This window comes from Carcharodon carcharias, chromosome 3, assembly GCF_017639515.1.
Source record: "Carcharodon carcharias isolate sCarCar2 chromosome 3, sCarCar2.pri, whole genome shotgun sequence".
NCBI classification, from domain to species: Eukaryota; Metazoa; Chordata; class Chondrichthyes; order Lamniformes; family Lamnidae; genus Carcharodon; species Carcharodon carcharias.
Genome location: NC_054469.1, coordinates 136,186,078 through 136,212,099, shown reverse-complemented (window position 1 = coordinate 136,212,099; position 26,022 = coordinate 136,186,078). Strand labels below are relative to the sequence as shown.

General features: G+C 42.7%; 1 protein-coding gene across 1 annotated transcript; it reads right to left on the bottom strand.

Annotated features, from left to right (window-relative positions):
- Positions 1 to 7,508: 7,508 nt before the first annotated feature.
- On the bottom strand, positions 7,509 to 20,226 carry LOC121276043 (interleukin-6-like). The gene is made up of 5 exons (XM_041183989.1): positions 20,103 to 20,226; positions 11,460 to 11,668; positions 10,701 to 10,814; positions 8,733 to 8,879; positions 7,509 to 7,679 (listed from the first exon to the last, which is right to left on the bottom strand). The coding sequence occupies exons 1-5, from the start codon at positions 20,224 to 20,226 to the stop codon at positions 7,509 to 7,511; spliced, it is 765 nt and encodes a 254-aa protein (XP_041039923.1).
- Between the last annotated feature and the right edge of the window lie 5,796 nt (positions 20,227 to 26,022).

Genomic DNA, 26,022 nt, shown 5'->3' with positions numbered 1-26,022 from the left:
GCACATGTGCAAAAGAGCGCACTCCCGGCTGAGGGAATCTGCCTCCCTTCTTTACTCTTTACTTTTTACCACTACCATTAACTCTCTTTTTGTCTTGTGTCCATGACATCTCTGTCAATCTCTCCTTAGCTGTCACTTATCCCTGACTTCTCTCTTGCTCCACCTGCTCCAACCTCTCCTAAACAGTACAACATCCATCACATCGCATTTTTATGTCTCTTTAGCTCTGAAGACTTGAAACGTTAACTCTGTTTCTCTCTCCACAGATTCTGTCAGACCTGCTGAGTTTTACCAGCTTTTTCTGTTTTTATTACAGGTGAAGCATGTTTTTGGGTGTGGAGACCAGTGACTCTCAAGCAACCTCTCTTTTATTTAGTCTTTTCCTCATAGGCCCTAAAAGACTCTAAAATAGTAATGGCATTAGAGGCTGATTTTCCATTTGTCAATGTCTTATTTAGACCTCACAAAAACACCCCTTGATCTTCACCCTCTGCTTCCTGCCACTCAACCAATTCTGAGTCCAATTCGCCAAATTGTCTTGGATCCTATGGGCTCTTACCTTCGTTATCAGTTTCCCATGAGAGACCTTATCAAAAGCCATGCTGAAGTCCAAGTGGACTACGTCAAATGCCTCATTTGCCACATCAAACTACCTCATCTAAACACCTGGACACCTCTTCGAAAAATTCAATCAAATTGGTCAGGCATGACCTCCCCTTAACAAAACCATGCTGACTGTCCTTGATTAATCCCTACCTCTCCAAGTGTAGATTAATTCTGTCCCTCAGAAGTGCTTCTTATATTTCCCCACCACCGAGGGGAAATGACAGGCCTGTAGTCCCCTGGTTTAACCGTTCCTCCCTTCTTGAATAACGGCACCACATTGGCTATCCTCCAGTCCTCTGGCATCTCTCCTGTGGCCAGGGAGGTATTGAAAATTATTGCCAGCACCTCTGCTATCTCCTCCCTTGCCTCACTCAACAGCCTGCGATACATTTCATCCAGGCCTGGAGATTTATCTACTTTTAAGCCTGCCGGACCACTTAGATCCTCCTCCCTTTCTATGCTAACTTTTTAATTACATCACAGTCCTTCTGCCTGATTTACATACCCACATCATCCCTCTCACTTGTGAACACCGACACAAAGTATTAATTTAGAACCTTACCTACATCTTCCGGCTCCACACACAAGTTACCACTTTGGTCCTTAATGGGCCCTACTCTTTCCCTAGTTAATCTTTTACACTTAATGTACTTGTAAAATAACTTTGGAATTTCCTTTATTTTACCTGCCTATATCTTTTCATGCCCCCATTTTGCTCTCCTAATTTCCTTCTTAGGTTCCCCCCTACACATTCTTTACTCCTCTAGGGCTTCCGCTGTTTTGAAGCCTTAGTATCTGCCATAAGCCTCCCTTTTTCTCTTTATCCAATCCTGTATATCCCTCGACATCCAGGGTTCCCTGGATTTGTTGGTCTGATCCTTTGTCTTTACTGGAATATGTTGGCCCTGTACTCTCCCTATTTCCTTCTTGAATGGGTCCCACTGATCTGACGCAGATTTACCTAAAAGTAGCTGCTCCCAGTCCACTCTGACTAAATCATATCTGATTTTATTAAAATCGGCCTTTCCCCAATTTAGGACTCTGATTTCTGGCCTATCCTTGTCTTTTTCCATAATAACCTTGAATCTAACAGAGTTATGATCACTATCTGCAAAATGCTCCCCCACTGATACCTCTGCCACTTGTCCAGCTTCATTCCCTAAAATTAAGTCCAGTATCATCCCCTCTCTTGTAGGACCTTCTATATAGTGACTTAAGAAGCTCTCCTGGATGCATTTTAAGAATTCCACTCCCTCTAAACCTATCACACTATGACTAACCCAGTTAGTTGAAATCCCCCACTATTACTACCCTATAATTTTTACACTTCTCTGAAATTTGCCTACATAACTGCCCTTCTAGTTCTCTCTGACTGTTTGGGGGCTATAGTACGCTCACAGCCATGTGATTGCTCCTTTTCTGTTTTCCAGTTCTACCCAAATGGCTTCATTTGAGGACCCTTCTAAGATGTCATCCCTCCTTACTGCTGTAATTAATTCCTTGATCAACATTGTGATACACCCTCCTCTTTTACCTCCTTCCCTGTCTTGCCTGAAGACCCTATATCCTGGAATATTGAGCTGCCAATCCTGCCTCTCTCTTAACCATGTCTCTGTGACAGCAATGACATCATACTTCCATGATGTATGGAACTCATCTGCCTTATTCGTCAGACCCCTCGCATTAAAATAAATACCATCCAACCTTGCCACCTCCCTTGTGCCTTAACTGGCTTATAATTTCTATGCCTTCCAGACTCACTTGCTCTCTCTTCTAATTTTGGCTGTGCATCTCCCCCTGCTGAACCTCCTCTCAGGATCCCATCCCCCTGCCAAGTTAGTTTAAACCATCCCTAACTGCACTAGCAAGTCTCCCTGCAAGGATGTTGGTCCCATTCCGGTTCAGGTGTAATCGGTCCACCTTGTACAGGTCTTAATGCCCCCAGAAATGGTCCCAATGTCCCGGAAATCTAAAGTCCTCTCTCCTGACTATCTCTCTAGCCATGCATTCATCTGTACTAGCCTCCTATTTCTATACTCACTAGCACATGGCACTGGAAGTAATCCAGAGATTACTACCTTTGAGGTCCTGTTTTTTAATCTGTCTCCTAGCTCCCTAAATTCTGCTTGCAGAACCTCATCCCTCTTTCTACCTATGTCATTGGTACCAATATGTACATGATCTCTGTCTGTTTGCCCTCACCCTTTCGAATGCCCTGCAGCCGTTCAGTGACACCCTTGACCCTGGCACCAGAATGGCAACATACCACACTGGGGTCACATCTACAGCCACAGAAACACCTGTTTGTTCCCCTTACTATCGAGTCTTTGACCACTATTGCTTTTCCCTTTTTTCTTCCCCCCTGTGCAGCTGAGCCATTCACAGCATCCTAAGCGTGGCTGCACTCCCCAGAGGAACCGTCACTCTCATAATTTTCCAACACAGAAAAACAGTTCTTGAGCAAGATGCATCCTGGGGATTTCCTGACTACCTGCCTAACACCTTTCTTCTGACTGATGGTCAGCCATTCCTTCTCTGTCTGCACTTCTGTAAGCTGTGGGATCACCATGTCTAAAAATGTGCCATCCACAAAACTCTCAGCCTCACGGATGCACCTCAGTGCCTCCAACTGCTGCTCAAGCTCTGAAGCTCAGAGCTCAAGTAGCTGCAGCTGGTGGCACTTCCTGTACACATGGTTGGTCAGAGTGCAAGGAGCATCTAGGACTTCCCACATGTTGCAGGCAGTACATAAACATGGGACTGAGCTACCCTGCCATGCCTCTAGTTGAAAAAAAACCCACACTTTAAGTTAAATACAGTAAAAAAAAGTTAAATTATTTATGTACTTTAAGTAAAAACTAGAACTCTTACCTTTCCATACCTTATTTTAAACTGGAGAAAAACTGGAGAAAAAAAACTGGAGAAATACACTTACTCACTACTCACCAATCAGCTCTCACCTTTGTGCTGATGTCACTTTTTGCAGCTCCTCGCACTCACACTGGTTCTGATCTTTCTGCTGCTCTCTCGCGCTGTCTTGTGATGTCACTCTTGTTATTTTCAACAAGAACTGGCTGCAGGACATTCTTCCCAGACTGCTTCACCATGATGCTGGCTGCAGGACACTCTTCTCCTAGTTTGAATAGATCTGGATACCACCTCTGGGGGACATGGGGAAAAGATGGAAGCAGTAGTCTGGGATTGGTGATGAAAGAGGGTGTCCCAGCATTAATTGGGAGAAAGAAGAAATGTCAGCATTTATTTTGAGGAGGAATGACGTGTACCAGCTTGAACAGAGGAGAGTCGAAGAACAATACAGTACTAACTTAACTAGGTGGAAGAGGAAAAAGAGTGCAAAGTTGAACTGATGAAGGAGTGAGAGAAGATTGGCAGTACAAAAGGATTGGTTTAGAAGAGAGTGTCCTGTGAACTGGGCCTGGAGTGGGTAGGGTGCCTTTGCGAGCTAGGGCACCAGAGGGGTTAGATGTGGTATAGCAACTATTTGGAAATTCTTAGGTAAGGGATTCTGTTTGAAATTTAAATGTATCCTTGTTATTTTTCCTTCTTTTAGAGTACCAATCTATCAGTTGTAAAGTATAATCACTTAAAATAAAAAGAATGCATTGTTTTAATGTAAATATTCAATGTTGTCTAGGGGCGCACACACCCTTGTAATACTGCACCAGCCCCCACCCACCTTGAAATCACCATTAATTGTGGATTTTCTTTTCAGGTTTTCTTCTCAGGTATATCATTCTGGCTGTATGGCCAGAATATTGTCGCAGGCATGTGGGGATGAGCCCGACATGCCAACATGTAAAATGATGCAATATGATGCCGGGTGTGAGTCCTGACATCATAATGCGTCACTTCGATCTTTCGATCGGCGGGCATGCACCGCAGTCGGCTGAGTACCCGCCAAACTGTCAGCGGCCTATTAAGGCTATTAAAAAAGTAATAAAGCTCATTAACAATGCTGCCCACCCAACCTTAAAGTTGGCAGGCAGGCAAAGAACTTAAGTGGTGTTTGCGTTTTGCAGGAAACCTCATCCACAGGCAGGCTGAGGTTTCCTGAAGGCTTTATAAAATCATTAAATAAATTTTGCTGAAATCACAAATATGTCCCAGTTCATGTGACACTGTCACATGAGGGGATATGTTTAAATAATTTTTAACTTAAGTTTTGAAAAAGTTTTAGTATTAACTTGATCTCCCTGAGGCCTGGAACTGCCTCAGGGAGATTGAAGTGCCCTTTCACACATGTGCGAAAGAGCGCAAGCCCTGACTCTCCTTCCTCCTCCTGCCCGCACAGCCCGCACCTTGATTGGCCTGCCAACGCCCGCTCCCCCACAGCCCGCCTGCCGTCTGAAGAATTCAGGCCTATGAGTACTTAGAAGTTTCTGCATGTATTACAATCTAATTTCCATTAATGGCTGAATTTTTTATTGAGATTCTCAAATTGTAAGCACTAAGCTTTCATCCTCTGGGTAGCCAAGGTCAAATCTAGAAATGGAAGGGACACCGGGGGACACTGTGTCAAACATGAAACCTGGATGTACGTTAGTTCAATCGCTTGAAGGTGGCAGGCCATGTCGATAAAGCATAGGGGACCCTGGAATTTATAAATAGAGGCGTAGTGTATAAAAGCCAGAAAGTTATTCCTAAAACTATATCAAAATAATTAGTTCAGTCCAGCTAAAGTACCCTGGGTACCACACTTTAGGAAGGCTTTGTAGGGAGTATAGAAAAGTTTTGCTGGAATAGTTCAAGGGATGCAGGACTAAAGTTAGGTGGGAAGACTGGGGAGACTAGGGGGCTGTTTTCCTTGGAATGGAGATGAGATTTGATGGAAGTGTTTATGATCATGAGGAGTGTAGATGGAGTGGATAAAGAGAAACTGTTTGCAATGGGTGAAACCAGATGGCACAGTTTAAAGTGATTGGAAAAAAGAATCAGAGGGAACGGGATAATCTATTTTATGCAAAGATGGCTAGGATTTGGAGGCATGATCAAATATGGTGGTGGACAGAGATTCAATAGCAGCCTTCAAGTGGAAATTGGATAAATACTTGAAGGAGCAAAAAATTGCGGGAACATGGGGAAGAGCTGCACTAACTGGATTCTCTCTAAAAGAGTTGTACAGACTCAATGGGCCAAACAACCTCTCTCTGTGTTGTTATATTCTAAGTGACAGAATGTTGTTTGTACTTAGTACAAAATCATTAATTACTTGCTTTCATGTGTCAGCACATTCTCAAGTTGTCAAATCCTTTTAAAGCTATTTCAGATTATGCTACTTTTCTAGTTTAGCAGGTATGTTGCGTCAAAGACCTTGTATTTCTGTAAAATGATCGAGGTTGAAAGAGCAAAACACACATGGAAGCACAGTTCACCCTTGTGCCAAGCCACAAATCCTCATATGGAAACTTGAATGAAGCATGCCCACATGCAGCAATAAAGAGCTGGAAAACTTTCAGGCTTGGGCTGATAAGTGGCAAACAACATTTGTGCCTCATAAGTGCCAGGCAATGACGATCTCCAACAAGAGAAAATCTAACCATCTCCCCTTAACATTTATCAACATTACTATTGCTGAATCCCTTACCATTAACATCCTGTGGGTTAGCACTGACTAGAAACTGAACTGGACCAGCCTTATGGATACAACAGCAGACCACAGGCTAGGAATTCTGTGGTGAGTAACTCACCTCATTCCCCAAACCCTGTCCACTATCTACAAGGCATAAGTGTGGAGTGTGATGGAATATTCTCCACTTGCTTGGATGAGTGCAGCACCAACAACACTCAGGAAGTTCGACACCAAGCAGCTCACGTGATCGGCACCTCATCCACCACTGGCATACAATGACAATAGTTTGTACCTTCTACAAAATGCAGTGCAGCAACTTGCCAAGGCTTCTTTGAAAGCACCTTCCAAACCTCAACCTCCACCATCTAGAAGAAAGGGCAGCAGACACACAGGAACACCACCACCTGCAAGTTCCCTTCCAAGTTGCACATTATCCTGACTTGGAAATATATCAATGCTCGTTCATTATCACTATGTCAAAAATGCTGGAACACCCTCCGTTACAGCACTGTGGATGTAGTTACGCCACATAGACTTCAGAAATTCAGGAAGGCGATTCAACACAACTTTTTCAAGGGCAGTTAGGGGTGGGCAATAAATGCTGGCCTTGCTTGTGATGGCCATATCGAAAGAATGAATTTTAAAAATGACAAAGTAGTTAGGATGAGCAGCAGGTTTTTTAGGTTGGAACTTGTATATGGAATGGGAAGCTTGGTGTTGAGTAACTGTTCTTCTATTTTAAGTAATTTTTCTGAGCTCTTCTGACTGATTGCAGACAGTTAGGTTTTGGAGTTTTGCACAGCAGCTAATTAGGTGACAAAATCATTATAGATTCATCACACCTATTTTAACCAGTTGCTAAATTGCTGGACTATACTGCTGTTTTCACAGATGTTTCATATATATTTTGACAAGCAGCACATGAAGAATGGTAATGTAGTTGAAACAAAATTGGAATACCATATAATAATTAATTAAAGTTTGTTTATTTTCAATTCAATTACAATTTCAATTGCTTCAGCAGCAGTACAAACATGTGTGATTTGGAAGATTTGGGCCAGGTGCAGTTACAAAACAGGACTCTGGCTCACCAACATTAAATTAATTGTTGTAAATAAATAAATATTAAATAAAAATATTATAAATAGCCAAATGTGGATTACTATATTCAGTCTCATAGAACTGAACTAAACTGATACTGCTGGTTCTGAATATAGAACAATATTGTATCTACCATAAAACAGATCTCATCCAGGAGACATGAACTGGAATAGTATTATTAGTACTTATCAAATTAAACAGCTGTAGGGATTCAATTCATGAATCGAATGGTTCGAATAGTACTCTCCATAAAGAGAACAAAGTTTCTAAGAATCACATGAATTGCCACTTGCTTATCCCAGTTATTTTCAGAAGACTGGTCTGGATTGAAAGCTTGTTCACTGCTTTTTTCTTGTTGAATAATGCGTTCACGAATCTTGCTCTATTTAAGAGAGAAGAAAAAAAAGGAACGTGATTTAGAATGCATTTATTTGCTATTCTGAAGCAATGTTATATTAAAAGGTTGGAAGTAGAATTTCTTCTGGTGATCTCTTTTTGACAGAAGTTTGGTGGCAACCCCAGAAAAATGGTGAAAATGACTGTCTGCTTACACTGATTCTCTGGGGTTTCTACTGATGGGAATTGAGAGAAACCCACAGAAATTCTATCCTCATTCCACTGAAGATTTATAGAGCTCCAATAGCTGGGCTGAACTTGTAAATTAGCAATCTAAATCTAAAGAACATAAATGAAAAGTAGAAAAATGCTATGGTTTTGATAATAACAATTAAAATGTATAACCCATGGGGTACATGCAGAATATATATATATATCGCTTTTTTTCATTTGAACCATACACAGCCAAACATTTCCAAAAATTGTTTGAGCATCCAAAATATTGTATCACAGACATATGCACCTTGAAGGAGTTTGAAATTTATCTAATAATATTGATCAAATAAGTAACCTCCTCAGAGAAATTTATCTAAAGAAATACATTACATTACTTCACTGATCATCTTACTACTGCTATGACTAGTTTATAGTTACATAGAAACCTGGAAACATACAGGATGGGAAAGACCAGTGGCTGGTCTGAACATTAAGAAATATGTACTGTAACTTTCTCTTAAATGGTTTAATCAAAAACTATCCCACTCTCTCTTGGATTTGCTAATGCTTTCTGTCTCCATTGGCTCCTTGGACAGTCTGATCTACACTTTGTGTAAAATAGTTAAAGTGATGCATTTAAGGGGAATCAGGATAAACATATGAGGGAGAAAAGAAATGAAGATCATATTAATAGGGTTGGAAGAACAGAAGTGGATGGTCTGTGTGAAATATAAACAACAGGATAGACCAATTGGGCTGAATGATCTGTTTCTGTGCTGTATAATCTAGGTTATTCTATGCAAGTCTAAAGTTTATGTTCACTTTTTCTCTCCTGGCTTTAAACTATGCCTGTGTTAGTATTTATTGCCCAGACAATTGTTACCTCCAGTGGGAGTAGATCAACCAAAATCTTTGAGCTACTCAGCATTGCATCCACTTGCAGTTTATCACTCTCAATCCATTGTCTCACAAATAACAGGTACTTCTTGTACTCCTGAAATCCCTTGACAATGTTGGACAAACATTTTTTCTGCAAGAAACATAAATTGGCAACAGAATTTCAGTATTTTGTATAAGACTATGAAAATGTATTAAATCCTCAAAATAAAATCTTGTGTTTAGAAAGGATCTTTTATAACTTCAGCAAGCACAAACCCCTCTCTTTTGAAGTGTAGTCACTGTTATAGGAAATGCAGCAGTTAATTTGCACACAGCAACATCTCACACAGAGCAGAGATAAACAACCAAGCAAGTTATTTGACTAAAGCTGGTTTGGGGATAAATATTAGTCAGGAGACTGGGCGGACTTCCATACACTCTTCCTTAAAAGGTGCCATGGGATCTATCACATACCCCTAATAGGGCAGATAAGGCCACAGATAAAAAATCTCCAATCAGTGCAGCCTTCTCTCAGTACTACACTGAAGTGTCACCCTAGGTTATGTGCTCAAGTCTCTGAAGTGAAACCTGAACCTAACTCCCAGGCAAGATGTTACCCTGGAGCCAAGGATGTCACCTTTTAAGTTATTTAACTGATTTGTTTCTTTTTTGTGCAGAAATAAGATGTATTTTTTATTTGCGATTGTGAAGAGTAACCCTTCTATTAATTTAATCTAAAAGTTGCATTAGTCTTGAATGTTCCCGTGCTTTTCAGCCTGCTGTAAAACCAAGCATTACTATTCATTCAATAACTCCGTTGTATTGTTTACCTATTAGAAGAATTTATTCAGTTTTAAACTGTAATTATTTCTGACCTGTTACAAATTGGCACGGAGATTCCGCTAGCGGTGTGATCAGCAGGATGCGTCCAGTTTTGTTGGCCACTGCGTAGGTTTGGGCGAACTGATGTTAAGGCTGAGGTTCCTGCTCAAATTTATTGGCATAAACCCGAATATATAATCACCCAAATCAGTCGCAATCGAACAGCATAATGGAGTATCATTAATTTGCGACTGGAGCAGCAGTGATGGGCCTTCAAAGTGCTGGATGAGGCCAAATAAAAGCCAAGGGGAAAATTCCTTCAGCTGAAGCTGAAGATCACCTTATATCTCTGTTCAAAAGCTGCAATTTGGGGGGGCAGGGGAGGTGGTGCAGGATTGCGACCAGCGACTGCTTCACACAAGTGGTTTTTGAACCAGTGTAGAACGTCATGGATACTCCAGCATAGGGCACAGCTCACGCTTAAAATTCTGCAACCTTTGATGCTATTTTATTCCATTTTATCCCAGTTAAGTTGATAACTTCGCAGAAATCATGTGGAAACTGTCGGCCAGAGCCTTTAACACCCCAATTAACAAATGCCATAAGAAATGGAGATGAATATTTTCATTGGAGTGAACAAGAAGTTAAACTAGATTTTTTTGACTAAATCATTATTATAAAGCACTGATAGCTTAGAAATAGCACCTAAGGATCGTGTTCGTTGATTATTTGTTGCTTCCCCTACAATTTTGTATAAATTGTTTGTAATTGGCTTTAAAAAAACGCCAAAAAGCTCACATTGTAAGATTGATGCAAAAACCGACTATTAACGTGCTCCTTTGAGCTTTTTGAGGACCTTTGTTTAAGTTAGGCCAGAAGATCAGGTCAACCCCTATAAGAATTCAGGGTTCCTGCCTTTCTTCACTTTTTTTTAACAGATTTTCTTTAACATAGTTTAGAACAAGAGCAATCGTTAGAGAAGTGACGAGAACAAAATGAATAAATGCTATTATTTTTGCTAGTGTTGCACTGGTTGTGTAAATCTACCTTTTCACTGAAAGTGAGGGTCTAATGTATCAATTCAGCAGCATGTGGGGACAAGTCGCTCTGCTACAGGGAGCAAAAAATAACTTTTAGTTAAACGCCTCACCTTCTGGAAATTCGTCTCAAAACATTTATCCTTCTTTCGAATCCGTGGCAGTTCCATGTTGTACATAGTCAGTGAATCCGTAGCCCCATCACACATGGAAAAATAGTTGCACAACTAAAACAAAAACCGCAATTTATTCATCTAATTATAAAAAAGGCCTCTCCGTTGCCATTTCTGTAACATGCTCCTCAAAGGACAGGACTTTGAACAGATCCCTCAAGGTCCGAATCTGACTAACTAACCAGAGTACCAGAATTAAGCATCAACACCGCACGTCAAATTTCCCCATTCACCCCAAAATAACTCGCTACCCTGAGCTAAGGATTTCTGTTTTTTTAGCTTAAGAGCTGGGAAAGGTGGCAACCTTTTATGCTGAGAACCAGAGTTCCACCATTGTTATTGCCAAAATTCTTGGTTGCCCTGTGGGTCACTGGAGATGAGCTCTGGGCATTGCAGGTCCCTGGGAACGGAATAAACATGGCAGCTCCAACAAAGCATTTTCTCTCAGACACCCAATCATGAGTGCTAATGAGGAAGGCCGTCTAGTCCAAATGTCCAGTCTTCCTGGCATCCAACTTATTTATTGGTGGGTTTTAACTGGACGGAGTCATTCTTATCCACTAATTGAGGTAATAAAATAAATATGCCCACATTAAATGACAAAGTAAAATTAAAAAGGAAGCCTATCATTTTCCTTCCACAGTCACTTGCACCTTATTACTGAAGTTCATTTCATTTGTAAATTTTATTCTGACTCACCTGTCGTTTGCGCTGTTCCGTGGCAATATTCTGGATAAATAGAGCCAAGGGTTCAAGATTCAAATCTCTAGCAGCAGCGGCAGGTGTTTCCGTCGTTACATAAAAGTCCTCAGAGTCCCCCGAGGATTCGGGGAGCGGGGAGATGGCAACTGGAGACATCCAGGAGGCTGTTACCCACAGCGACAGCAGCAGGACAGACTGGCAGAGATCTGGAAGAGAAAAACAAGAAGGGCCGTCAGTAGCGATTCTCCCCGGAGACAAGGGCAATCAGCAGAGCCCAAAGAGCCAGAGTTTGTACTAACAGTGCGGCGAAGGCATGCTGAGGCTCGCAGGCTCTGTTAACCGGATTGTCTATGTGGAGCTGTCTTGGGGTCGAGTGCTGAGACCTTTGTTGCCATTTGGGAATCACTGCCGCCTATTTATTGTCCAGGTTCAATCGTTGGCTTTCCCGGTGGAAACCCCTACAGTGTCCCCCTTCATGCGCAAGGCTATGCGTAAAAACAGTAAAGAAGTGTATATAGACTTTCTAGGGGCAAGCAATCCTGCCATGGTCAGTTCTTTTTTTTAGCCTTTTTCTTGAGGTAATGTAGGGAACTCCCAAAAGAGATTATTCCCTATATCATAGCGAAAGTGCTGCCTGGTAAAAAAAAAACCTCTCCACTTTCTTTTCTAAGCACTTACAGTAATAAAATTGGGTTTTCCTCCCATGTCTTGCAGCAATTTAAAAATCGGAGTTAGTTATCAAATTCTTTATCACAAGAAGTGAATAAATAATTGTACCTATATCATAATTGAATTTGTAAACATCTTATCCAAACGTTTACCATTCCTGGACTGGATTTATCCAATGCTCTCATTGCCTGCCTCCCTTTCTCCATAATCTTAAGCTTGTCCAAAACAAAATAAGCCATATTATCCCTTCTGACAAATAATGCCTCTTTTCCTGTAAGATAGTTGAATGCTAAATCCTACATAGTGTGAAGAAATATTTGACCCAATGTTCTAAAATGTAGGTGCTGAAATTCTACATTCTCAATTCCGTTGCTTGTGCATCCACTGGGACTCTCCAGCCATGATTTTCCTGGTCAGTTCACTTTAATGCCCATTGGTGGCTGTCCGTTATCCTGTAAAACAGGTGCTTAGAAATAAGAGTGCAGCCTTGAAAAAGCCACAGTTAGCTGAAGCTTGTGGGAGCAGGCTGGGCCAGCAGCAGCTATATAGGGTGGGAAATATATCACCGTTCCTTCACTGTCATTGGGTCAAAATTCTGGAACTCCCTTCCTAACAGCACTGTGGGTGTACCTACACCACATGGACTGCAGCAGTTCAAGAAGGCAGCTCACCACCACCTCCTCAGGGGCAATTGGGATAGGCAATAAATGTTGGCCCATCCAGTGAAGCCCCCGTCCCACGAATGGATTAGAAATAAAAGGGAGGTGCGCTGGTGCTTCAATGAGTCAATTTACTATCAGATGGTGCTACTAGATAGCTTGTGTGATGTCTTATGCCACACTTAAAGAATGTCTTCCAGTGGCTTTTATGTAAGAGATTGTCAAATAACAGGTGAGGGCATTGAAGACAGGAAAGAAGGATTCATAGATTTTTAGATAATTATTTTCATTGGATATGAGTGCCACTGGCAAGGACAGCATTTGTTGACCATTCTTGGTTGCCTTGAGAACATGATGATGAAGAGGCTGACCAACAAACTCTGCTGGATGAGATTCAGCGAAGGAGAGAGAAAGTGGGGAGGATCAAGGGTTAGAATATTGATTTGATGCAAGCATTCGTCAGATCACTGGCACCACTCTCCTCCAGGCTGTCAGGAGATTAGAGAGTGCATGACTGAAAGTGTTAAGTTAAAAGAGAAGTGGTAGGGAAGATGTTGACAAATCCTTCTGCGATAGGCCTCCATTTTGGATGCTCAGTTTTGTTTGTCTTCTCATAATTTCAATGACAACCTGTTCGGCAGGATGAGTGGTTTGTAGAGTGACGGGTCCTTCTCCTGTGATCTTGTCTCCTTTCTCCTGCAAGAAGAGTGGAAAGTGGTAAAAATGTACCTTGTGCAAGGGGTTTTCAATCTTTCCTATGAATGATCCAGTTTGTCATATTTACGTGATAACAGAAAGAATCCGCCAGTGTGGTCAAGAAGAAGAAGTAGATGTGAGGGCACAAGCAGCTTTTGAGGTTATGAGTGCAGCAAAAAGGAGGTTCAGTGAAGTCTCCCCTTCTATCACAAGGTGCTGAGAAGGCAAAGGTCAGCTTCTCAACGGCTATGCAAAAAGATTGAGAGACCTGAAGGGGACTCTTGCCTTGGTACTCTTACTGAGATCATAAAATCCCTTTCTTGACTGAAGCCAGGCACTGGAGAGATTGCTGCTTGCATTCACATGTTGTGCCACCTCTTGCCATACCAGTTCACCAAATTGGCATTCTCTGACCATCCAAGGAGAAGGGGATCTCCTTTCTCTGATGAAATTGCTCCATCGACATCTCCACTAATCTATTTGGATACCTTGCAACCCAGTTGAAATTCTTTGTTCTCCCAGGCATTTTGCTGCACATCCACACTCTAGCTTTCCTGATTTGGTCATGAAAAGATCCTCCCCTTTAAGCTGCTGCAGGCTTGTAACAAACTGCAGCCCTCAGTTTCCTAATGGGGGGCAAACCAGAAAGTGGTTGCTGACTCCTCCTGATGCTAATGGCTGTTACCCTTTCCACTTTCATCTTTCTTTCGAGCCGATTGAGGTTGACCCCTAGAAATTTGCAGCTGAAGATGAACTGCTGCCTCTTTTTGCATCAACATTGAAGTTTTTGCACACAACGAGAATTGGGTTCACCCGGAAAAATATCAGCAAGCTCAAGAATAAACTGCCTGAGATGTCAGGTTGTATGCAAGGTTTCCTGTTAGTTTCCACTGTGCCATTACATAACCTCACATACCACATTGGATAATATTAAGTTTATTCAATATTTGATTAGCCACATTGTGTAGCTGTAAGTTATGCTGGAGTCTTGACCTGGCCCACCTTAATCATGGACTTCCTCAGTGGGATTGCTCAATTATGTTTCTTATGAAAAGAAAAATAAAAGAAAGACTTGCGTTTATATGGAGCTTTTCACGATCGCCGCATATCTCAAAGCACCTTAAGCCAATGAAATACATTAGAAGTGTTGTCTCTGTTGTAAAGTAGGAGAAACAATGGCTGGGATTTTCCTGTCCCACCTGTGTCAGGAATCATCATGAGCAGGATGGAAAATTTGACGGAGTAGCCAAAGGTCTGCTGACTTTGGGCAGGAATTTCTGGTCCCACAGCGGGCGAGACCGGAAAATCCTGGCCGATGTCTTTAGATAAATAGGTTAAAATTGCTTTCAGCTAGCTATGCATTTAAAGTAACCCCACTGTCTAAGGGTGTGTCTAAATGAACCATCAGGTAGAAAAGGCCCGCAGTAGTAATCATTTTGTCTACCTGACAACAGTAAGGAGAGGCCTAAGTTGTTTGCTGGCCAGGTCTTATTAACATGCAGCTAGCAAGCCATGAGTGCTGAACAGGGAGGATGGGGAATTGTCCAACTCCTATGCTGAGCTGGCTGACAACATGGACTAGGGGAGGGCGAAGAGACCTTGGGCATGAGTACCTATGGAATGACAGCATGTTGGAGTATGTTTCTGCTTCGAAGAGAAGCTCTTCCTGGCCCCACAAGAGTAAAAGAGCATTTAGGTTGACTGTCTTTGAAATGGTGGGCAACAGTCTCTTTAAGGACTGCAGGCTAGTGTGCTCCATGTCAGGGACCAGTGAGCCCAATACAAAACATACAGCCCACCATTAGTACATGAAAATCATGTCAAGGTCCTGCAATGAGCCTAGAATCTTGCAGGGAAGGTCAGAGCCAGAGGACATGGGAGTTAGGGGTTGCGATGGGGCAGTGTGGGGAGGAGATTAGGGCAGATTGGTGTTATAGAGATCAGAGCGATTATGGCATGGAAGAATTTTTTAAAAAGAATGAGTATTTTGAATTTGAGGAGGCATCAGCAGGGGGCAGTGGGGGGAGGGGTGGGTGGGTCCATGAACCAAGATGGGTCAGCAATGACAAGGATGATTGGCGAGTAGTACTTGGTGTGAGGTAGACTACAGGCAGCACCATTTTGGATATGCTTAAATTTATGGATGGTGAAGGTTGGGAATTCTGCCCGGATACACCAGAATAATTAAACCCTAAATTTGTTTGCATCGGAAACTGGGTTCAATTTTGGGAGTGCACAGAGATGGCGCACCACAACCTAAAGTCCAAAGGCAAAACAAAATTACTCGTTGGCTTCTTCATCATAATTTAGGCAAGCTGTAGGCACCAATCAGGCAACTGAAAGCCACTCATTGACGTGGCTGTACCAATTTCATTCAGGGGAATGATGGGGGTGGGGGACAGTGAGTGTGGGATGATTATGGCCTAAAGTTGTTGGGTGAAACTGGGGAAGCAAGCTAGCTCCTTCTGACTCCACAAAATACTACACTCCTGCAAGTTTTGGGTCCTTTTCTTCAGCGGCCTTTAGTGGTCCTTTAAGAAACACCGGTTAGGCTGCTCAAGGCCTGAAAATACCAGCTGGAGCTTGTTCAGCATAAGCTCTAATTACAGCCAGTTAATTTAATAAACCTGGTCTGACATGAGTGCAGGAGCCTCACTTTGGTGTTGAACTGAGATCTATGGTCATTTTAGGGATGACAATTATAGGGTGTTGCTTGAGGATGTTGTTTCCATAGAATCGGGATGGCATGTTCTTATGGACTCTATCATTTAAAGATGATTCTACAAAGTTGATAATCTTGCTTTACCCACACCATCATCTTGTGGTGCCCCTGAGTGACAGAACACATCAGAATGCTATAGTATCGTGCCTGTTAAGAACAGTGTTGAAACTGTTCTAACTCACCTCATACGGACAATTTTCAATTCCACTGCCCATTTCCTGCTTGAAAAACCGGCAGTAGGCAAGTGATAATGAGTGCGGGTTGATGGTTAATGCCATTTTGGCTCACCCATTGTTACCCAAGGTTTGCCTGATACACTTTTCAGGTGAGCTGCAAATGGTTGACCATCACATCTGCCTGCTTCACGTGCGATGTTGCTTAAATCTATAATTCAGAGTCCTCCAATGGCTGTTGGACTTTGATCGCAGTTTTCTGATAGAAATGGACAGAGCAGTCTCTGAAAGAGCTGGTGTTCAAAACTTGTGGTACACTGTTGGAGACATGAGTTTCTATCCACCCCAGAACTGCAAGGGGTATTTGCCTGGTACTTGGAATTCGCTGATGTCATGAAAATGGTCAGGCCACCTGACACTCGCCCATTTTGGACAGCAGTCTTGAATCATCCACACAGTATTCATAGAGACAGTGGAGAGGAGCTTTTGCGTTCCATCAGTCTAAACTAGAATTGAACCCACAAGTGAATGGACAATATTTGAGTCACTTAACTCACTTAAACTCACGTGACATCTTTGGATCTTTCACTGAATATATGTTGTTGTTTCAAAGAACATGGGAAGTGCACTCGACAGCTAAAATTGGCTCCATAGAACTTTAAATAATGAGGCACCATTCTCATTAAAGCAGAAATAGTTATCAGAAAATGACAGCCTAAGCATAAGTTCCAGCAAGTAATTTCCATGTGTAAGAATCAATTGAGATTGTTTTTACAAGTAAGTGATTATATCTTTACTCCAGTGAAACAGTGGCACAATTTTATGAATGACTTGCTGAGGCTAAAGGAGCAAAGCTTGCATCCCTTGCTGAAAGAAACCCGCTGAGTCATCATTCAGCCGTTCATTTTATGTAATCAGCTCCATCTGGCACTAAAAGGATTTGTGGTTAGCTTTCATGAAACAGAATTAAGGAACTGTATGAAGGCTCTCTATTTCATATAGATTCATCAAATCTAAAAAGAGATAAATTAGCTGGGATGAGTTTCAAGCATATACTATTCTAGTTTCAACCTCAAGTTTCATTAGATTACTTATTCAACACATATCAGCAATAGCACTATCATTTACTTCTGATTGGCAAATATTTGAAATGTTCTCAATGTGCAATAGTTACTGGGTATACTTACTCATCCAAGTATAGAAACTATTACTGGGGTGCAATGTATTCCTCCCATTCAGTAATCTGTGTCAGCATTGAACATGCATGGGTTAGACAACTGGATGCTTTCCTCTGCTCTATGCAACAATATCACCCACTTCAGAGGAGCACCTCTAGGTCAGTTCCAATTCCTTCATCAAGAATCCTTAACCTAGAAAAATAACTTGCATTTTTATAGTGACTTTTACAACCTCAGGGCATCCCAAGTCCTTTGAAACTAATGAAGCATCTTTGAAGTGTTGTTATTGATGTAGGGAATGTAGCAGCCAATTTGAGCACAGCAAGGTCCCAAAAACTGCAATGAAATAATGACCAGATCATCTCTTTTAGTGATGTTATGTAATGTTTAGGTATGACATGCAGTTTCAGTACCACTAATGGGCTGTTTATGCTGTTGGCCGACATCCTCTTAGTCCTGGTCTAATACTAAACTGGATTCACTTCTGTGAAATCCAACTGGATCACAAAGGAAAATGTTGAATCCAACCATATAGGTACATAGCTATAATTTGACAGATATTGCCAATGTTGACCCTCTTTTGAATGCCTTGCAGCTACACCAGGGATTATTAGTGTGGGTTTCAAACAAAAATACAGCATAGTTTTAAGTTTGCTTTTAAAGTTTATGATATCATAAGAAATAGGAGCAGGAATAAGGCATTTGGCCCATCGGGCCTGTTCAGCCATTCAATAAGATAATGGCTGATCTGATTGTGGCCTTAACTCCACTTTCCTGCCTATCCCCCATAACGCTTAACTCTATCACTCAAAAGTCTGTCTAATGCAGCCTTGAACATATTGAATGCCCAGCCTCCAATGCGCTCTGGGGAGAAAATTCCAAACACTAATGGCCCTCTGAGTAAAGAAATTCCTCCTCGTCTCCATCTTAAATGTGATCTCATCAATGCTTTGTACAGATATTGTGGCAAGACTTCCCTGCTTTTTATACTCTATCTCCCTTGCAATAAAGGCCAATATTGCTAATTACTTGCTGTACCTGCATGCTAATTTTGTTGTGATTCATGTGCATGGACGCCCAAATCTCACCATACTGCAACATTCTGCAGCCTCTCCATTTAAATAATATTTTTCTTTTCCATTTTTTCCGTCAAAATGAACAACCTCATATTTTCCCAAATTATGCTCCATCTGCCAAACTTTTGACTAATCACTTATCGTATTTATATCCCTTTGCAGAATCTTTGTATCCTTCTCATAACTTGCTTCCTTATATATCTTTATATATCATCAGCAAAGTTGGCTATAATACTGTATCTCCCTTCATCCAACCTGAAAATGACTCATTTATCCTGACCCTCTGTTTCCTGTTAGTTAGCCAGTCCTCTAACCATATTAAGGTATTACCCCCAACACATGAACTCCTATCTTGTACTGTAACCTTTTATGTGGCATTTTATTGAATGCCTTTTGGAAATCCAAATAGACTACACCTACTCATTCCTCTTTATCCACCCTGCTTGTTACATCCGCAAATAAATCTAATAAGGTTTTCAAGCATGATTCCCCTTTCACAAAACCATGTTGACTCTGCCTGAATATATTATGATTTTTTTTAAATGTCCTGCTACTACCTCCTTAATAATGGATTCCAGAATTTTCCCAATGACAGATGTTAGACTAACTGGCTTATGGTTTCCTACTTACTGCCTGCCTCAAGTTTACCACTTGAAGAGTGGTGTTACAGTTATTGTTTTCCAAGATGCTGGGACCTATCCAGAATCTAGGGAGTTTTGGAAGATTACAACCAATGCTTCCAATATCTCTGTAGGTACTTCTTTTAAGACTCTAGAATGCAAGCCATCAGGTCTGGGGTACTTGTCAGCTTTAGTCCCATTAGTTTTTCCAGTAATTTTTCCCTAATGATCATGATTGTTTTAAATTCCTCCACACTTTTTGCCTCTTGATTTTCTATTATTCTTGGGATGCTTTCTGTGTTTTCTAATGTGAAAACGGATACAAACCACTGGTTCAAACTGTCCACCATTTTCTTGTTTCCCATGATCAATTACCCAGTCTCATCCTTTAAGAGATCAACATTTACGTTAGCTACTCTCTTCCTTTTTATTTACTTGTAGAAGCTTCTACTGTCAATTTTTATATTTCTTGCTAATTTTCCCTCATACTCCAATTTCTCCCTCTTCATTATTTTTTTAGTTATCCTTTGCTGGTTTATAAAATTTTCCCTATCTGTGCAAGCACACACCTTTGCAGTATTGTACATATTTTCTTTCAATTTGATACCATCCTTAACTTCCTTAATTATCCACAGGTGTGCATCCTTCCATAGCGTCTTTCTTTCTCAATGGAATGTATCTTTGTTGAGAGTTCTGAAATATTTCCTTAAATTCCTGCCACTGCTTCTCTACTGCCCCACCTTTCAATCTATTTTCCCATTCCATTTTAGCTAACTCTGTCTTAATACCCTTATAATTGCCTTTATTTAAGTTTAAGTCACTATCTTCAGCCCCCCAAATTATTTACCCTCAAACTCAATGTGAAATTCTATCATATTAGGATCACTCATACCTGGAGGATCCTTTACTATGAAGTCATTAATTAATCCTGTCTCAATGTACATCACCAGGCCCAAAATAGCCTGCTGCATGGCAGCGTCACCCTCCTCAGCCTGTGGAGCTGGAGCTGCTGAGGTCACAGGAAGAGGGGATTCAGATGAGCCGAATACTCCCGGAGTCACCTGGGTAGATAACCCCAGGGTGTGCACCTGATGATCCTCCTCCCTATGGGTGCCCGAGGGCCCCTGGCTGACTCCTTGAAGAGAAGGGGAAACTGTAGTGAGATCGCTGTGCTCCTGAAGAGCTCAGATGCTGAAGGCAGACAAAGGATCAGGTTCTTTTAAAGTTTCATGGCTGTGTCTCTATGACATGACCCTAATCACAGAGCACAAGTGAGCTGCCCTTGGCCAGACAGGAGTCAGACATTCTCAGAGGCTATGAGAAGATCTATGGAGTTTCCCCATTGCATGTCATTAGCATCCTCCTGCAACCGAGTGACTATTAAGGCCTCCACTGTGCCTCAATGCCAGGAGCCTTATCACAGAGGGTACGTGTGCTGCCATAAGCCAGACTGGAGTCAAGCTTTCATAGATGAGATGTGAGGATCAAGGATCTCCTCACTGCATGTCATCATCATCCTCCAAAAATCTAGCAGCTATGAGGGCTTCTCGAGCATGCCTGCTTCGTATGGCCAGAGCGAAGGCCTCATTGCCATCATTATCACCTTCGAGGACCTCCTCACCCTCATTACTTTCGACTTCCTTCTCATTGGAGGAGACCTCCAGCTACTCCATCTCCTCCTCAGCCAGATCCTCTCCCCATTGCCATGCCAGTTTGTAAAGGACACAGCAGATGACAACAATGTGTGACACCCACTGTGGAGTGTATTGCAGGGCTCCACCAGACCGGTCCAGGCACCGGAACCTCAATTTCAGCATCCCAATGATCTGCCGCACCAAGTTGCGAGCTGCTGCATGAGCCTCATTATAGCGTCGCTCTGCTGCAGCCTGAGGCCGCCCCACGGGTGTCATCAGCCACGGCCTTTGCGGGTAGCCCTTGTCTTCAAGGAGCCATCCCTGCAGCCTCTGTGGACCCTGGAAGACATCAGAGATGTGTGACAGATTGAGAATGTAGGAGTTGTCAACACTCCCTGGAAACTGTGCCCGGGCCTGCAGGATGTGCTTGTGGTGGTAGCACACCAGCTGCACATTCAGTGAATGGAATTCCTTTGCAGTTGACTGCTTGTTCTGATGGAGATCTGAGAGCCATGTGAGAGCAGTCGATGGCACCCTGCACCTGTGGGAAACCTGAGATCTGGGTATATTCAATCGCTTGCATCCTGGCTCTCCTGGTCCTGGGTGAAATGCATAAAGTTGTGTGTCCTTGTAAAGATGGCATCCATGACCTCATGAATGCATCTGTGGGTGGAGGCTTATGAGATCCCACAGAGGTCACCTGTGGAGCCCTGAAAGGAACCACTGGCATAGAAATTGAGCGCTGCACTCACTTTCACAGACACTGGCAGTGTTTGCCCTCCATGCCCCTGTGGCACTGAATCCTGCAGTAGCTGGCAGATGTGACAGACCTGTTCCCTAGACATGCACAGTATTTGGCGACACTGTGTTTTGGTCATCTGCAGGAAGGAAAGGCGGCGTCTGTAGACCCTGTGTCTAGCTAGGCGCTGACCAGCGATGGCTTGCTGTGGCTCTTCAGCAGTGTGTGTGGGAGCCCCAGCCGCCCCTTTTTCCTGAGGGTGCTGCTCCTCCCTCTACCCAGCCAGACGCCTCAGTCGCTCTCTTCTCCGTTGTCTCCGCTCTCTGTATGCCATGAGGCATACAGCTAGTTCACCAGGCTCCTGCTGCTGATGTACTCCTCCTGCAGGATGGAAGGGAGAGATGTGGGTTAGCATGGGTGTTCTAAGAACCTCTCTTGGTTAAGTCTGAGGCTCCTTAATGCATCCCGGAGAGTGCTGGCCACCACTTGGATGACCAGAGATTACTGCGCTTCATGGCTGTCCGAAACCCCAACCACCTCTGTCCCACTCCCCCTGATTGATTGGCAGCAGCTTTGCCCATTGGATTGCATGCTGCGCTCTCAGCTCAGGCACAGGCATTCTCCTAATCCACACAGCAAGGCTGCCCAGTTAGATTGAACCATGGGGGAGACTGGTCCAAACCAGGATGATGACATTGCAAGGGACTGTGAGTGCTTCCAGTAGTGACTGCTCCACAACCAACTTTAGCAAGGAGATTGTACAACGTGCCCAGTCTTCCACCTGTTCTGCAGTCTACCAAAATGCTCATTAGTTTGCAGACTGTGCACAAGGGGTGAAAAGCTCCAGAGCACTTGGTGGCACTTTCATGCCTCTGCATTGCTTGAGTGGCCCAACTCCAAGCATGTCAATGTAGCTGCGTCTGAACTGTCTCAGATGCAGAGGAATGGTCACTTTATACAAGGTTTCCTTAATGCCTGGCTGCTTCCCTTCCTCCCTGCTCTGCACATGCTTGTGCACCATGTTCAACCACAGGACAGCCCTTCCTCCCACCTCCCCAATGCACCTCAACCACAGGGCAGTTCTTGTCCCCTTCTCCAAGTTGCCTCAACTTTGAAGTCCAACAGGTGACCCTGGCAGGCGCTGCACAATGTTATTCACCTCCAAGTTACCCTCAAAGTGCAGCCCGTTAAGCGCAAGCCTTAAATATGCTGTTTTGAAACATGTTGGTGTGCAATCACGCTGACGTGGGTGATAATCCAGAGGGGGTAGGGATGATTCTGGTGGGCTAGCCTTATAATAATATGCAGATATATTACAATGAGATTCCGACGTCCGATGGCGGGAAATGTGGCCCGCCATCGATGGGCTGAGTGGTCAATTGCAAACTGGTTTCATGATGTTGTGAAACTGATTTTTGGCCTTCTTGCCATATTGTTCACTCACGCCACCAAACATGCCCGATGCCAGCAGGCACAGAAATTTCTGCCCCAAGTCCCTGTAATTTCTATTTGTGCTAACAGTTAATCCATCTTAGAATTAATGCTGCATGCTTTCAGGTAAAGAGCCTTTAATTCTGTCTTTTTACCATCTTTCCCTATTGTGACATTATCGGCTGGTGCACTCTTATGTTTGTGCGCTCTGGTCCTCCTGTCATACTGTGGTTATCATTGCACACATCGCCAATCTACACTATTGCCTTTGTCCTTTCTCTTTAACTTCCCAAATCTCCCCTTAAGTGAACCCTTCCCCACAACTATTTAGTTTAAAGACTTTTCTGTAGTATAAAGGGTTAATGCTAAATATATAAACATATAGGGCACATAATTAGTGACATAACATCACATGACAATAGAGCATGGAAAGGGATAGTTCTATGTAGAACCTTGTGCTGAGCCTATATTGTACTTAGTTAGCATATTGTTCAATAAAAGGTAAAGTTCACTAACAGCCTTGCCTCCATTATTATCTATAAGCCCAAATCATGAACAACCCCTTCTAAGACCCACAACAATGGAAACAGATAGTGACAGCAGAAAACATTATGAAAGGAGTAACAAGTGAGGAAGCAGCAAGAGAAATGACTGCAGTACAAGGACAGCATAGAGAAATCATTAATGGAACTCCAGAAAAGACTACAGTGAATGGAAGCCATGGAAAAATTCTTAACTTTAGCAGAGTGCTTCAACCATGTGGAAGGCCTGCATTAAGCTGAGAAATGGCAGAACTTGTGTCGCAGGTTTATCAGGTACAGAACAGCTTCAGGATTAGCAAAGAAGAGTAGCAATGAACAGGTAAGTACTTTACTCTACACCATAGGAAGTAGTGCAGATGATATTATAGACAGGGCATAAGCAAAGACATGGTGACGTAGGAAGAAGTTATCAAAGCCTTTGATACTTACTTTAGTCTTTGAAGAAACAACATTATAGAGAGGGAAAAAACTCAATGGGCACACCCAAAGGCCGGAAGAGACCCTAGGTTTCTTCATTAACGATTTATATTAAATATCTGAGAATTGTTAATGTGGAGCATTGAAAGACAAATTAGTTAATGATTGCATTGTTGTAGGAGTCTTAGAAGAGACTTTACCTGATGTTCTGCAGTTGAGGGTAGATTCGACCCTATTGAAGGTTGTGCAGTTGACAAGGCAGGCAGGAGTGAGAAAGCAAAACCAGGTTTTTATTCAAGGAGGAAAATAAATCTTGTGGAGAAAAACAATATAGTGCAGTTTGTAGGATACAGAAGTAGCAGCAAACCTAATCCCAAACAAGGAAAAAACGGAAGTGGGCATGGTAGTCATCATTATTCAGCGTTCTCATTGTGGTGGGAAAAGGCTGTGTTGACACAAAGAATGCTCTGCCAAAAAGGCGGAGTACCATTCCTGCAAGAAGAAAGGCAATTTTAAATCAGTTTGCAGCAGCAAAAAGCTCCTAAGGCAAAAATAAAGGAGAAACAATTAAGATTATGTAGCATTCAAGAAATTGAAGAAGAAAAGGATAATGGATCAAATGGAAACTATCGGAGTGCAGATATTATGTTCAACAAATTAAACACTTAAGTAGGAGTTTCATTCTTTCAGGCACAGAATAGTGGTTAAAACAAGACTTCCTCCAGCTTTCGACCATATGACTCCACGGTCCAAGAGACATTCAACTTAAGGTAAAGGGACAGTTGACTGCCAAACTTCAGTACAAAGGAACAGAAAAGGAACTTTGTATGTGGTCCCCAACCAAACATGTTCACTGTTAAGTTGCAAAACTTGCACAGATCTACAACCGATCTACAAAGTTGAAATCATCCAAGTCTTGCTGCATTTGGACATGGACAGCTTCAGTATCTGAGGAGTCGCGAATGGTGCTGAACATTTTGCAACCATCAGCAAACATCCCCATTCCTGACCTTATGATGGAAGGAAGGTCATTGATGAAGCAGCTGAAGATGGTTGGGCCTAGGACACTACACTGAGGAACTCCTGCAATGATGTCCTTGAACTGAGATGATTGACCTGCAACAACCACAACCAACTTCACTTCCTTTGTGCAATGTATGACTCCAACCAGTGGAGAGTTTTCCCCCTGATTCCCATTAACTCCAGTTTTGCTAGGGTTCCTTGATGCCACACTTGGACAAATGCTGCCTTGATGTCAAGGGCAGTCATTCTCACATCACCTTTGGAGTTCAGCTCTTTTGTCCATGTTTGAACCAAGGCTGTAATGATATCAGGAGCCAAGTGGCCCTGCTGGAACCCAAACTGAGCATCAGTGAGCAGATTATTGCTAAGCAAATGCTGCTTGATCGGACTATTGATGACCCCTTCCATCATTTTACTGATGATTGAGAGTAGACTGATGGGGCGGTAATCGGCTGGGTTGGATTTGCCCTGCTTTTTGTGTACAGGACATACCTAGGCAAGTTTCCACATTGCCAGGTATATGCCAATGTTGTAGCTGCACTGAATCCGCTTAGCTAGGGGTGTGGCAAGTTCTGGAGCACCGGTCTTCAGTACTATTGCCGAAATATTGTCAGGGCCCATAGCCTTTGCAGTATCCAGTGCCTTCAGCTGTTTCTAGATATCATGTGGATTGAATCGAATTGGCTGAAGACTGGCATCTGTGATGCTGAGGACTTCTGGAGGAGGCCGAGATGGGTCACCCATTTGGCACTTCTGGTTGAAGATTCTTGCAAATGCTTTTCAGCCTTTTGCACTGATGTGCTGGGTTCCCAAACATTGAGGATGGGGGTATTTGTGGAGCCTCCTCCTCCAGTGAGTAGTTTAATCGTCCACCACCATTCATGACTGAATGTGGCAGGACTGCAGAGCTTGGATCTGATCTGTTGGTTGTGGAATTGCTTAACTTTGTCTATCGCTTGCTGCTTATGCTATTTGGCACAC